The sequence below is a fragment of the Choloepus didactylus genome, chromosome 19 (assembly GCF_015220235.1).
Source record: "Choloepus didactylus isolate mChoDid1 chromosome 19, mChoDid1.pri, whole genome shotgun sequence".
Taxonomy (NCBI): Eukaryota; Metazoa; Chordata; class Mammalia; order Pilosa; family Megalonychidae; genus Choloepus; species Choloepus didactylus.
The window spans coordinates 44602290-44613874 of record NC_051325.1 but is presented as its reverse complement, the minus strand read 5'-3'; the positions used below and the strand labels follow the sequence as shown (position 1 = coordinate 44613874).

General features: G+C 58.7%; 1 protein-coding gene across 1 annotated transcript; it reads left to right on the top strand.

The window, feature by feature from the left end:
* Positions 1-3952: 3952 nt before the first annotated feature.
* On the top strand, positions 3953-7333 carry MAFB (MAF bZIP transcription factor B). Its single transcript, XM_037811839.1, has one exon. The coding sequence runs from the start codon at positions 4338-4340 to the stop codon at positions 5310-5312; it is 975 nt and encodes a 324-aa protein (XP_037667767.1). The 5' UTR covers positions 3953-4337; the 3' UTR covers positions 5313-7333.
* The last annotated feature ends 4252 nt before the right edge of the window (positions 7334-11585 follow it).

Sequence of the window (11585 nt, the reverse complement as noted above, 5' to 3'; positions counted from 1 at the left end):
AGCAAAAGCTCTTGGCTCTTCTGCGGCCACAGACCCTGGGAGGCTCCTGAAGGGGTTGGGAGTAGCATGATCCTCTGACACTGGGCCTTACAAAGATGGCAGAGACCTGGGGCTCCTTGGGGGAGACAAATAGCTCTACATCTGGATGATGCAAATGCAGAAAGGGGTACCTGGGGGATTTCAAGACTCTGGCCCTTCCCTGGAAAATCCGGTCCTGGGGCCCTTGGGACCACCCGCCTCTTCTTGGGACCCGGGATGGCACAGCCTTGCAACCGACGGGACCCTGAGACTGGGAAATGCGGGCTCTGCATTCGGTGCATCCCGCGTGCTGCGCCTTCACACACACACACACACACACACACACACACACACACACACACACACACACACACACCCACCCACCCCCTACCTTCGCACGCCTTCCACCCACCATAACCACAGGCGCATGGAGACGCCCACTAGCGCCTCAAACACCTGCAGCCCTCAGAGAAGAGACAGGTCTGCCGCGGAGCTTCGGGCGGAACGCGGCCGCCTAGAGCGCAGCAGCGCTGGGCTGGAGGCGCACGGGAGGACGCGCTGCGGGACCATTCTCGGGTTATCCAGGAGGCTGGGCAGGGGCGGGGGGAGGGGCCGGCACTGCGGGCCGGGACCCCCTTGCTTTCTTAAGTAGTAATCTACTCTGTCTCCCCCGGTGTCCGGAAGTTCTGCGGCGGTTCCGACAGCGCAGAGCCTCCTCTGTCACCGTCTGTAGTTAAAGAATCTCGAGATGGTGCGCCCAGGACGCATCGCCTCTGGTCCAGCCCGGGCTGGGTGGGGAGTGGGGGTTACTTTTGGATGAAAATCTCACGTTGGGGTTTCGGAACTAGAGACAGCAAACTTTGTTCAGCTGAGGGGCTCTGGCCGCCGCCAGTCCTCTTCGGCTTTCCCTCAAAGGAGACTTGCCTTCAGTTCTTTTCTCCTCCTCGACTCCCTTACTTCGTCCACCATCCCTTGTTTCTTTCGTCTCCCTGCCCTAGACCCGACCTGCCTTTTGGGAATGGTATGCAGCCGCCGGGTTCGGCTATCCACCTACACTGCCCCTAGGCTTGGCACGCTGATCCTGAGCCCCTAGGCGCCGAGAGGCAGCGGCCCGCGGTGGCTATCGGGAGCCGGAGGCCAGAGGGATTGGGGCGCCGCGACCCTGCGTCAGAGCGCAACAGGAGCTAGGGCTGGGGGAGGCCGCGAGGTGGGCTCGGTTGCCCTGTAGCGGCCTCCACCCCGGAGCAATCTGCGTGTCTCGGTTTCTTACCCGCAGCCAGGTGTGAGGGCTTTGGTGGGGTTTGGTGGACGGAGGTGCGGGGAGAGCAGTTGGGAGTGATTAGGCTGGGAGAACGGCAAGAAAGGGGTTTGGAGGTGGAAACCTAGAGATGGACAAATATAACCTAGTCAGAGCCCAGGAAAAGGAAGTGACAGCAAAAGAGACAGAGGCACCGGGACAAAGAGGAGGGCGCCTGCCCAGACAAAGCTCTATCCTAGAGACCCCGAGACGGCGGCAGGACGCCTGCGGGCATCCGGAGATTTGGAGTCGCAGAGCAGGGGCCTCAAGAAGACCCAGGGCCTCCGCGGTCCACACTCCTGAGACACAGGTCGTGGTCCTTGTAGGCGCGGTTCAGACCGACCAGAGGGGACACGCGGAGGGCACGCACGTAGAAGGCCACAGCGTCAGACGCGCTCTCGGAGTCCAGCGCTCTTATTGCCCGGGAGTGGGGGTCGAGTTCGGGGTGGGGGTGGAGGGTGGGGTGAGGCGCTGAGATATCCGGGTCTGTTTGTCTCCCCCTGACCGCCTTGAACCCGAGCCATAGTCCACATAAACCCAAGGCAGTCGGCCCAGTGCGGCCTCGAAACGTTCCCCGCGGAACTGCGGTGCAAGTGTGAGCTGTCCGCACGCGAACGCGACGGAGACGGGTATGTGACTCCAGCGCCCAACTTTGGGCAGGGGCGGAGCAGCCGCACCACCCAGGCTCCCTGGAGAGGCAGCAGAATTTGTTTCTGCGGAGAGAACGCATCTCGAAGACGGTGGAAGACGGCCTCTCCCCCCAGCATTACGGTTGTTGAGTCAAATCTTTCAGTCCAAGTTTTAGTTAAAATTTATTTTAACTAAATTATTATTTCAGTCCAAGTTTTAGTTAAAATTTATTCATTTTACTAAAAATTGGCGGCCCAAGACCGCGCCTCACCCCCGACTCCCCTAGGGCGCAAGAGAACAGAGCGGACTTTCAGATAAGTTGGAGGTAAAAAACACACAAAAAAATCTGGCTGAGTCCACGTTGGTGTGACCCACTGCCCCCTACGCGGGTTGTACTGCCCCCGCTCAGGCCGCGGCCGGGACGCACTTACCTGGTGCGTTCTTCTCCCGCCCCTCGCTGCGCGCGCGCAAAACTGAAGAACAGGAGGCGACGCTGGAGGCGGGTCGGATCTCCGGGTCCAGCGAATTCGCGATTTATCCGGTTTCGGCTCCTGGATTGGGGTCTCCGGAAGAACCTTTTATTTCTGGCCATCCTGCACAGGGGAAGGGACGGTGCTCAGCGCCCGAGTCTTGTCTAGCTAACCAGTGCTGCGCGCTCGGGGCTCCCCGTCTGCTCTCCGGGGAGCTGGCCGGACAACCCTCGGCTCCCTCGCCTTAGGGTTTTCACTTTCGGCCACCGGCATTTCTCAGCACAGGGCCTTCCTGCGCGAGGAACAGCCGGCGGGCATCCCCCGAGGCAGAGTTTCTGGGGGACGGCCAGCGCGGGGCTCACAGCTGAAACCAAGGATGTACGGGGACATTTGTGCGTAGCCGAACGGGAACCCGTCCTGGTCTCCCGTGCACACCCAACCTGCGTTCTGGGCTGCTCGGGTTGGGCCAGGTCGGGGAAGCCCGCGGTGTCCAAAACGTCGTCCAAGCCTGGAGCGGCGGGCCGGGAGGTTCTTTGCGCCTTTTGCGCATAGTGGCCACTTGGGGTCGCACTTTATGCCTATTTGAGCCTCTCGGTGGCGGGCCTGACGCTGGGATCTGCTTCACGGTTACAAAACGTTCAAACAAAAACAGGGCCGGTTCCCCAGCTGCCAACAGCCTTCCGAAGCACGGTCCCAGGTTGGTCTCGGCCCGGAGCCTCGGGGCGCTCAGGGCCCTGTGCGTCTGACGAGGGAAAGGGGTTCAGAGTCTTTTGCCCGATTCACTACCTTCTCCTTGCATGTGTTCAATTGGGAGTGGGTTGAGCGCGGATGACGGCCGGGTCAGTGGAGTTGCATCTCAGCGTTCCGTCCCTGCACCCGCCGGAGGCGAACGGACCCGGCTAGGCCCGAGAAGGGTTTCCTGAGGTCAAGTGTTGGATCTGAACACAACTCTCGGGCCCCAACTCTGACTAATTCACACACACACACACACACACACACACACACACACACCCCTAAATACACGCAACACAGGCATGCACTGCACACGGCCCGCGGCTAGCGCGGACACCGAGAGACCTTCATCGGGCGGGGGTCGCTTGGGAACAAAGGGCCCAGGAGGTGTCGTCCCGGCGCTCCTTGTGAACCTCTTTGGGGGTTACAAGACCTGGGGGACGGGGGCGGGGGTGCAAAGGGTATAGAGGGTGGCGAGAGCGTGTGGGGGTGGAAGCGGCGATCCGGCCCGTGGTGGGGGTGAGGGGCGCACGGGAGGCGAGCGCACCCGGCCGGGACCTGGAGAGTGCAGGGGGCTGGGCCCGGGCGGGGCGTCCCACTCGGCTCCAGCCCTCCGCCAGGCCTTAGCGGCTCGCGGGCGGCTGGGGCCGCAAGTCAGCTGACGCGGGGGGCGGAGGAGCTGTCAGGCGCGCCCCGCCCTGCGCCGCCCGGTCGTGGGGGCCGTGCAGCTATTGGCCAGAGCGCCGGGCCGCCCGGGCCCCCGCGCCCCTGTGACGAAGGCGATAAAAGGCGGCGGCGGCTCCGGATCCAGCACAGCTGCACCGCCGGGCTGCGAGCGGCTGTGAGCGAGAGAGCCCAAGAGCAAAAGAGCTAGAGAGCGAGCGGCGAGCGCTCGCCCCGCACCTCCCCTCCGCCCAGTCGCGCGCCCCGCTCGCCTCTCCACCCCGCCCAGCTCGGTCCGGCCCGACCCGACCACAGCCCCGAGCTCTCGGGTAGAGCGGGCAGCCTCGGGACTCTCCGGCGTGCCGCCGCGTCCCCAGACAAAGGCTTGGCCAGCGGCCCCGGCCCGCTGCGCCCTCGGCTCCCGGCCTCCCGGGCTCGCTGCTCTTCGCCCCCGCGCTCGGCTGGGTGCTCCCCGACCCGCCGCAAAGTTTCCCGGGCGACAGCGGTAGCTGCGCCCGGCTTCAGCGATGGCCGCGGAGCTGAGCATGGGGCCGGAGCTGCCCACCAGCCCGCTGGCCATGGAGTATGTCAACGACTTCGATCTGCTCAAGTTCGACGTGAAGAAGGAGCCGCTGGGGCGCGCAGAGCGCCCAGGCCGGCCCTGCACGCGCCTGCAGCCTACCGGCTCGGTGTCGTCCACGCCGCTCAGCACGCCGTGCAGCTCTGTGCCGTCGTCTCCCAGCTTCAGCCCGACCGAGCAGAAGACCCACCTCGAGGACCTGTACTGGATGGCGAGCAACTACCAGCAGATGAACCCCGAGGCGCTCAACCTGACGCCGGAGGACGCGGTGGAGGCGCTCATCGGCTCGCATCCAGTGCCACAGCCGCTGCAGAGTTTCGACGGCTTCCGCGGCGCGCACCACCACCACCACCACCACCACCACCCACACCCGCACCACGCGTACCCGGCCGCCGGCGTGGCCCACGACGAGCTGGGCCCGCACGCACACCCGCACCATCACCACCATCACCAAGCGTCGCCGCCGCCGTCCAGCGCGGCTAGCCCCACGCAGCAGCTGCCCACTAGCCACCCCGGGCCCGGGCCGCACGCAGCGGCTGTGGCAACGGCGACGGGAGGCAGCGGAAGCGTGGAGGACCGCTTCTCCGACGACCAGCTCGTATCTATGTCAGTGCGCGAGCTGAACCGCCACCTCCGGGGCTTCACCAAGGACGAGGTGATCCGCCTGAAGCAGAAGCGGCGGACCCTGAAGAACCGGGGCTACGCCCAGTCGTGCAGGTATAAACGCGTTCAGCAGAAACACCACCTGGAGAATGAGAAGACGCAGCTCATTCAGCAGGTGGAGCAGCTTAAGCAGGAGGTGTCCCGGCTGGCCCGCGAGAGAGACGCCTACAAGGTCAAGTGTGAGAAACTCGCCAACTCCGGCTTCAGGGAGGCTGGCTCCACCAGCGACAGCCCCTCCTCTCCCGAGTTCTTTCTGTGAGTCGTGATGGGTCCCGGTCCCCGCCCTTGCCCCGGCCCGGACTCCCTGTCCCGTGTCCCCAGTCCCGGACCTTCCCGGACCCTGACCCTGCCACGGCCCCAGCCTTGACCTGTTTGACTTGAGGGAGAGGGAGGAAGGGCGCGCGGGCCGCGGGCGGGCGGGCAGGGACCTTGGCCAAGGTGTAAAGCAGCGCGCGCCAGCGCCGCCTCCTAGACTCGAGCAGAGCCAGAGAGAGACGAGGGGGTGGGAGGTCCCGGAGCAACTTTTCTCCAGGCTGGAGGGCGGCGAAGTCTAGTCGTGAGGAGTTGACAAGGCCGTGCGGAGACTCCTGGCTTTCTGAACTTTGCGTGTTAAACCGGCCGCCTAGCTGCCCGGAGCGCATTTCGCCCCAGGAAGAGAGCACCGAGGAAAGGGACCCTGGCGTCCCAGCAGGCGCGAGGCGAGGCTAAGCGGAGGAAGGAAGGACAAATGGACCTGTCTGCCCAGGGTCCAGAGAACACTGGCTCTGAGTCTCGAGACGCGGGCCTCAGTTAGGACGTTCTCGGCGCTCAAATCTCATCAGTTTTATTGCCTGCTCGATTATATAGAAAAAAAATACGAAAATCTGCATTAAAAATATTAATCCTGCATGCTGGACATGTATGGTAATAATTTCTATTTTGTACCATTTTCTTGTTTATCTTTAGCATGTTGTTGATCATGGATCATAACCCCCTTGGTTATTATTTTGGGGGGGGCGGGGTGGTGGTGGTGAGAAGGGATAGCAGTTTGCAGTTCCCAAACTCCGGCGGCGGAGTGCGCCGTGCGGGTTTCAATCCCGGCTGCCGGCTTGTAAATACCCGCCCCGCCAAACCGCGTAGAGAAGGTGGCCGCAAGTTGAGTGTCTTGGTTTGGGCTTATTATTATGGCAATTTTGTCTTTTTTTTGTAAGTAAAGAATTAAAAGTTTCGGGCATTTCGCATCAGCACCAGAAAACAACTTTGTCTTGGGGCACCCTTGAAAGTTGCATGTCCTCTCCCACTTCCCTGACTCCAGTTAGTCCTCTTTTCCCTACCACTTTAGTTTTTAATTTTGTTGGAGTGGAGAAAGGAGAGAGGACGTGGGGTCCCAACCCCGAGGACCAAGGCAGGGCAGCTGTGGAGTTCCCCACCCTAGAGATCCCAGGGTGTGCTTGTTCCCGGCCGGTCTTCAAGCCAAATTAACACCCTGAACAAAAAAGGAAAGCAAATTACTTCTTGCTGTTAGCTTTTTATTGTAACCAGAATCACCCCAGGGTCCCTTTGCAACCCTGCAGTCCCTCACTAATTACAGGGACCGCAGGCTCCTAGGGTGAGCAGCTTTGCCAGACCCTTGCAACAGTCCTGAGCTTGTGTTGAACCACCCGCTGTGCTCCGAATGGCTCGGAAACCCAAACATTGGCAAGTAATCTTGCAACTTTCAAGTTCATTCTTTAGACCAACACTTTAGTTATGTGTTTCTTTCCCTGCTTTTGAGATAGCAGATGAGTTATTGATGGTGCCCCCCCTTCTTCGATTGTATAGTAGTTATAGGGAAGAGCTGGTGTGTTTTAATTTTAATTTTTTTTCTGCAGGTCAGTTAATGGATTTAAGTTGCACTGACAAAAATACCAAATTGAAAGCGTATTTTTAGTTCCCATTTGAAATTGCTGGCGCTGCTGGCCGGATGCATTTGAGTTTGTATTAGTTGATAAATTAACAGTAATAACAAGATTGTATGAACCGCATGGTGCTTGCAGTTTTAAATATTGTGGATATTTGTCCTGCATCAGAAATGAGCTTCGGTTTTTACGGATTCAACTGTGTTGAAATCAAACTTGCCGCAATGGAAATTGTTTTTATTTCATGTAAAATAAGGGATCAATTTCAAACCCTGCTTATGATATGAAAATATTAAAACTTAGTCTATTGTAGTTTTATTCAGACTGGTTTCTGTTTTTTGGTTATTAAAATGGTTTCCTATTTTGCTTATTAAAACCATGGAAGTGGTGTTTGTTTAGAGGACTCCGTGTTTGTGTGACTTGGACTTTGTGGTCTTGCGCTTTCGAGAATTGCACCAATTTTGGGGTATCCTCATCATCTTGGCCAATGGAAAAGCAAACTATGTCCAAGCAAGTCTGTCCCTTGAGTGAGTGTGTATGTTTGTATGTGCACCTCAGCCATGTTCTGCTTCTCACCCTAGGTGCAGATACTGGTTGGGAGCCGGTTTGTGAGCCAAGAGGGTGCAGGTCCGAAAGGCTTCGGAGACTCTGCGTGTGAGGCAGAGGCCGCCTTGACTGGGCTTTCAGGCTTGGGCCTCAGGACTCCAAGGTCGAGGCCGGCAGAGCCCTGGAGCGTCGTCCTGATGGGGAAGCAGGGTCTTTCTGGCGCTCAGTCCCAGCCGGCCCCGCAGCCCTTGCTCTCCTGCCTGGGCTGCACGGCTCTCAACTTTCTCCTGCTCCTGCACGTCTCACACATCCCATGTTCTACTCAGAACCAGAACTCCTGCCCTGAATGGAGGCCAGTCCCCCGCTCTGAGGGCATGTGGAAGCAGGTGGAGCCCAGTGCCAGGCCTTGGGGTGCAGAGCTCTTTAGTTAGGAGGTCCCTCTGTGTAGACCTGTTTGCTGGGCGGTGTGCCCAGAGCTCCCTGGTGGCTCAGGCCTGGAGCCCCCGCTCCCCGCAGCAGGGTACTGAGTTGCTGGGCATAGATTTCCATGAATCATCAAATCTGGGTTGGGGAGGGACTTTGGGGTATCGTTCTGGCCCAGCAGATGCCGTCTGCAGCCAAAAATCCCCTCTGGGGAGAACTTTTCCAAGTTTTTCAGGGGTGCTTCGAAGAGTGGTACCTGCCTAAGTGTCCCCCAACCCCTCCTCCTCTCCTTGGAGTCCAAGTCAGCGTCATCACAGACACCTGTGAGAGGTGGGGCGGGACCCCTCAAACCCAGAAAAGTCTCTCTCTGTGCTCCTTTAGCAACTGCAGGCTTCAGGAAGTCTCCTGTCTCCTTAGACCCCATATCCACGGAAAGGAGGCACGGCCTTCCAGCCTGGGGGTCTCTGGCTGGGAGTGCTTAACATGGAGTGTCAGAATCCCAATGGGGAGGTGTAGTGAAACCCCAGGAGCAGAGCCTCAGCCAAGCATTCGAGCTGGGGAGAGTCCGGGAGGAGGAATGGAAGAGTGAAACTAGCAGGAAATAAGATTTTACCCAGGATCGTGGGAGGGCTTAGGGATGGGGAGGGTGGGTCTAGATCTGGTGGGCAGGGGGAAGAGACCTGGAGAAAAACAAAACAAAACAAAACAAACAAATACTAAGCATACAAAAAATATTAGCAGTAATTTACATTTATATAGCGCTTTGGTGTTTGTCAGTAGGAGAGAAATCCAGGATTCTAGCTCAAATTTAATTCCAAGTCCCAGTTCATTTCACCAAACGGAAGTGGTGTCTGGTGGGGAAGGCTTTCGTTGTGACCCAGAAGGAAAGAGGGCAACTGAGTCTGGCTGCGGGGTAACTGTGCCTGTGTGTTCACAGATGAAGGAGCAAGGGGTATGATTAGCTGGGTACTTGTGTGTGCAAGCATGAATACACAGAATTTGATAAAAGCATATTCACATGTACAATTGTATCCCCTTTGGGACAAAGGAGGCCTCTGCCAGGTGGACCAGCTGCCCCTATGGCCAGGAGAAACTCTGCTGCATGGCTCTGGAGGCCAAGGGGGACTGAGAGTTGAGGCCTTAAACAAGGTGGCCCGACTCCCTTTGGAATCATCCCAAACGAACTGGCATCCTCTTGCCTCTCCGAGTCACCTCCCTTGGTGTGGGCAAACCCTCCAAGCTGGGAAGGAAGGCAAGCTCCGAAGCCTGGGTCTTTCTTACATACCACAGAGACAGACACCAGCCCAGCGACCAACACCATGAAGCCTCATCCAGAATGACACTGTGGCTCAGGGGGTTTCAGAGTGGCCAACGGCTCCTGGAGAAGCTGACAGTCCCAGAGCAGCCCCAGCAACACATTTGACATAAAGATTCATTCACAGACACCCACACTCCATGTCCTCATTGATGTCCAAGTGGACAGGCCTGTGCCTGCATCAGCCCACCATTTGAGCACCCACAGGCCCGGGGCACGCGCGGGGGAGAGCGCAGAGCCGGGAGCGCACCCGAGAAAGCCGGGGCCTCGGGACACAGGCTAGCTCAGCAAGCAGGCTCTGGCCACGTCTCTGCCCCAGCCTGCCATCCCGACCCGCCGAGATGCCGCGCACCCTGCGCCCACAAGCCCGGGAAAGCGAACTAAGTCCCGAGGCTCTTCGACTCCCCTGGCAACCCTCACTCCCCTTTTACAGTCCCACACCTCCCCCAGGGTCTTCTCGCGGTCCTCCTCGCCCCCCGGGGAAAAACCCTCCCTGCGCCGGGAGTCTTCCAGCCCGGCACTGGTTGCCCTGTAGACAGGCCGGGGACGCACGCGGAGACAGACCCCGGAATGCACGCAGGAGATGCACGCAGGCGGCCACGGGACGGTGGCTCCTCTGGGAGCAGCGTCCCAGGCTGGGGCCTTTCGGGTCGGCTCCGGAGCGAAGCCCCCTTCTCTGGGATCTCTCTGGTGTGCGGGTGTCTGTGCGGGCTGGATCCGCCGCGCCGCCGTCAGCGAGGCAAGTCCGGGAGGGCGCTTTCCCGGAGCGCCGGGTCCTCGCACGCACCGCGGGGGTGGCTCAGCCGTCCCCCTCCTTTGCTTTCTCGTGCCTTCGTATTCTTTCTTCTCCATTTCCTATTTCCTGTTTCTTCAGCCCTTCCTCCTAACCTGTTTCATTTCAGAAAACTTTCTCCGTTTTCTTTTCTGCCCTCTATCCCGGGGCTGCCTGGAGGGAAGGGCTGTGGGAGCCGGTCCTGAGGTGCCTGGTGTGTGCTGGGAGGAGCGGACGGATAGAGATGGAGGGTCTGGCTGCCCGCAGCCACCTCATAGCGCCTGCCGGGGCCCACACAAGCAGGTGAGGAGTGGCCTCGGCCGCTGCAGGCATAGCTTTTCCCTTCCATCATGTGGTCTGGGCAGGCGCTGGCTGGGGGCTGACAGGGAGCAAGGTCCCCTCTGGCTGGGGCTTCTGGGAAAGCTGAGGCTGGGCCCTGAGACCCAGGTTCCTCTTTCAGGCGAGATGGGCCTCCCTCAACCAGGGGTCTTTGGGCATTTTTGAGTCTGGACACCTCCCACCCTGTCGGAGGCCACCCAGCTCCTACCTACCCACTCCAACTTGTGCCTGCCCAGGGGTCTACTGGACCCACTCACTGTGGGAGCTGCTGGGAGCTGGGCCAAAGACACCAGGCTGGTCACTTGGCTTTTACTGTGGCCTGGAGCTATAGCTTCTGCCACACCAGGCCAACCCCCTGCTCTCCATCTCCCCTTCCCCCATCTGTACTTGCACTTCCCTGATCTTTCTCGTAGGATCCTGGAAACAGCTGGATTTCGAGATTCTAGTTACTCCCTTTCAGGTTTTCAGATGCAAAACCCACATTCTGGGCCTTTCTGTTTTCAGAATGAAAAACCGTGAACTGGCTTCTTGCGTAACCCTTCCCTCTGCAGCCAGCAGTCTGATGGCAGCCTGGCCCCTCTTCCCAGAGATAGTTGTGTTTGGATTTGTTATGTAAGGAAGAGAGGATTAGAGGTTTGCTCTGCCCCTCCTCCCCCCACCAAAATAAAAGTCCTTGAGTGGCATATCGTCTAGGCAGCATCCTTTCTAGCAGCAGCCCTCCTAAGAGACTCCACTTGATTAGAAGCAGCACAGCGAGCACTGAACCCAGTGTAGCCCTCTCGGGAGACAAGCCAGCTGCAGTGAAGGGAGAATGCTGTGTCCCGGGTGTATCTGGTCTGGGGAAGAAGCCATCACGTGGCTTTTAGGCTGCAGCTTTCCTGACCCAGAAGCCTAGGCTCCTTTTGAAGAAGCAGCAGCTGCTTTTGGAAGCTCATTCTTTCTACAGTCCCTGCCCCTGGCAGCAGGTGTCCAGACTATGGTGAGCACCCCTTTCAGCTGGGGAGCACATACTCTTCATGCTCCAATGCCTCCTCCATGCCCTCCACATCTCCTCCATGTCCTACCCACGTTTTCCATGCCCCTGTGCTCCTTCTTAATGCCCCAAGCACCTTCTCCATCTCCTATGCTAACATCTTAAAAGATGCAGTTGGATAAGAAAATCAAAACTAACTGTTGTCACTTGGAAGAAATTATGGAGAACCACCTAAATTAATGAGAAGGGTTTATTCTGAAGCAACACTCAGTTTTATTTGCCTCTCA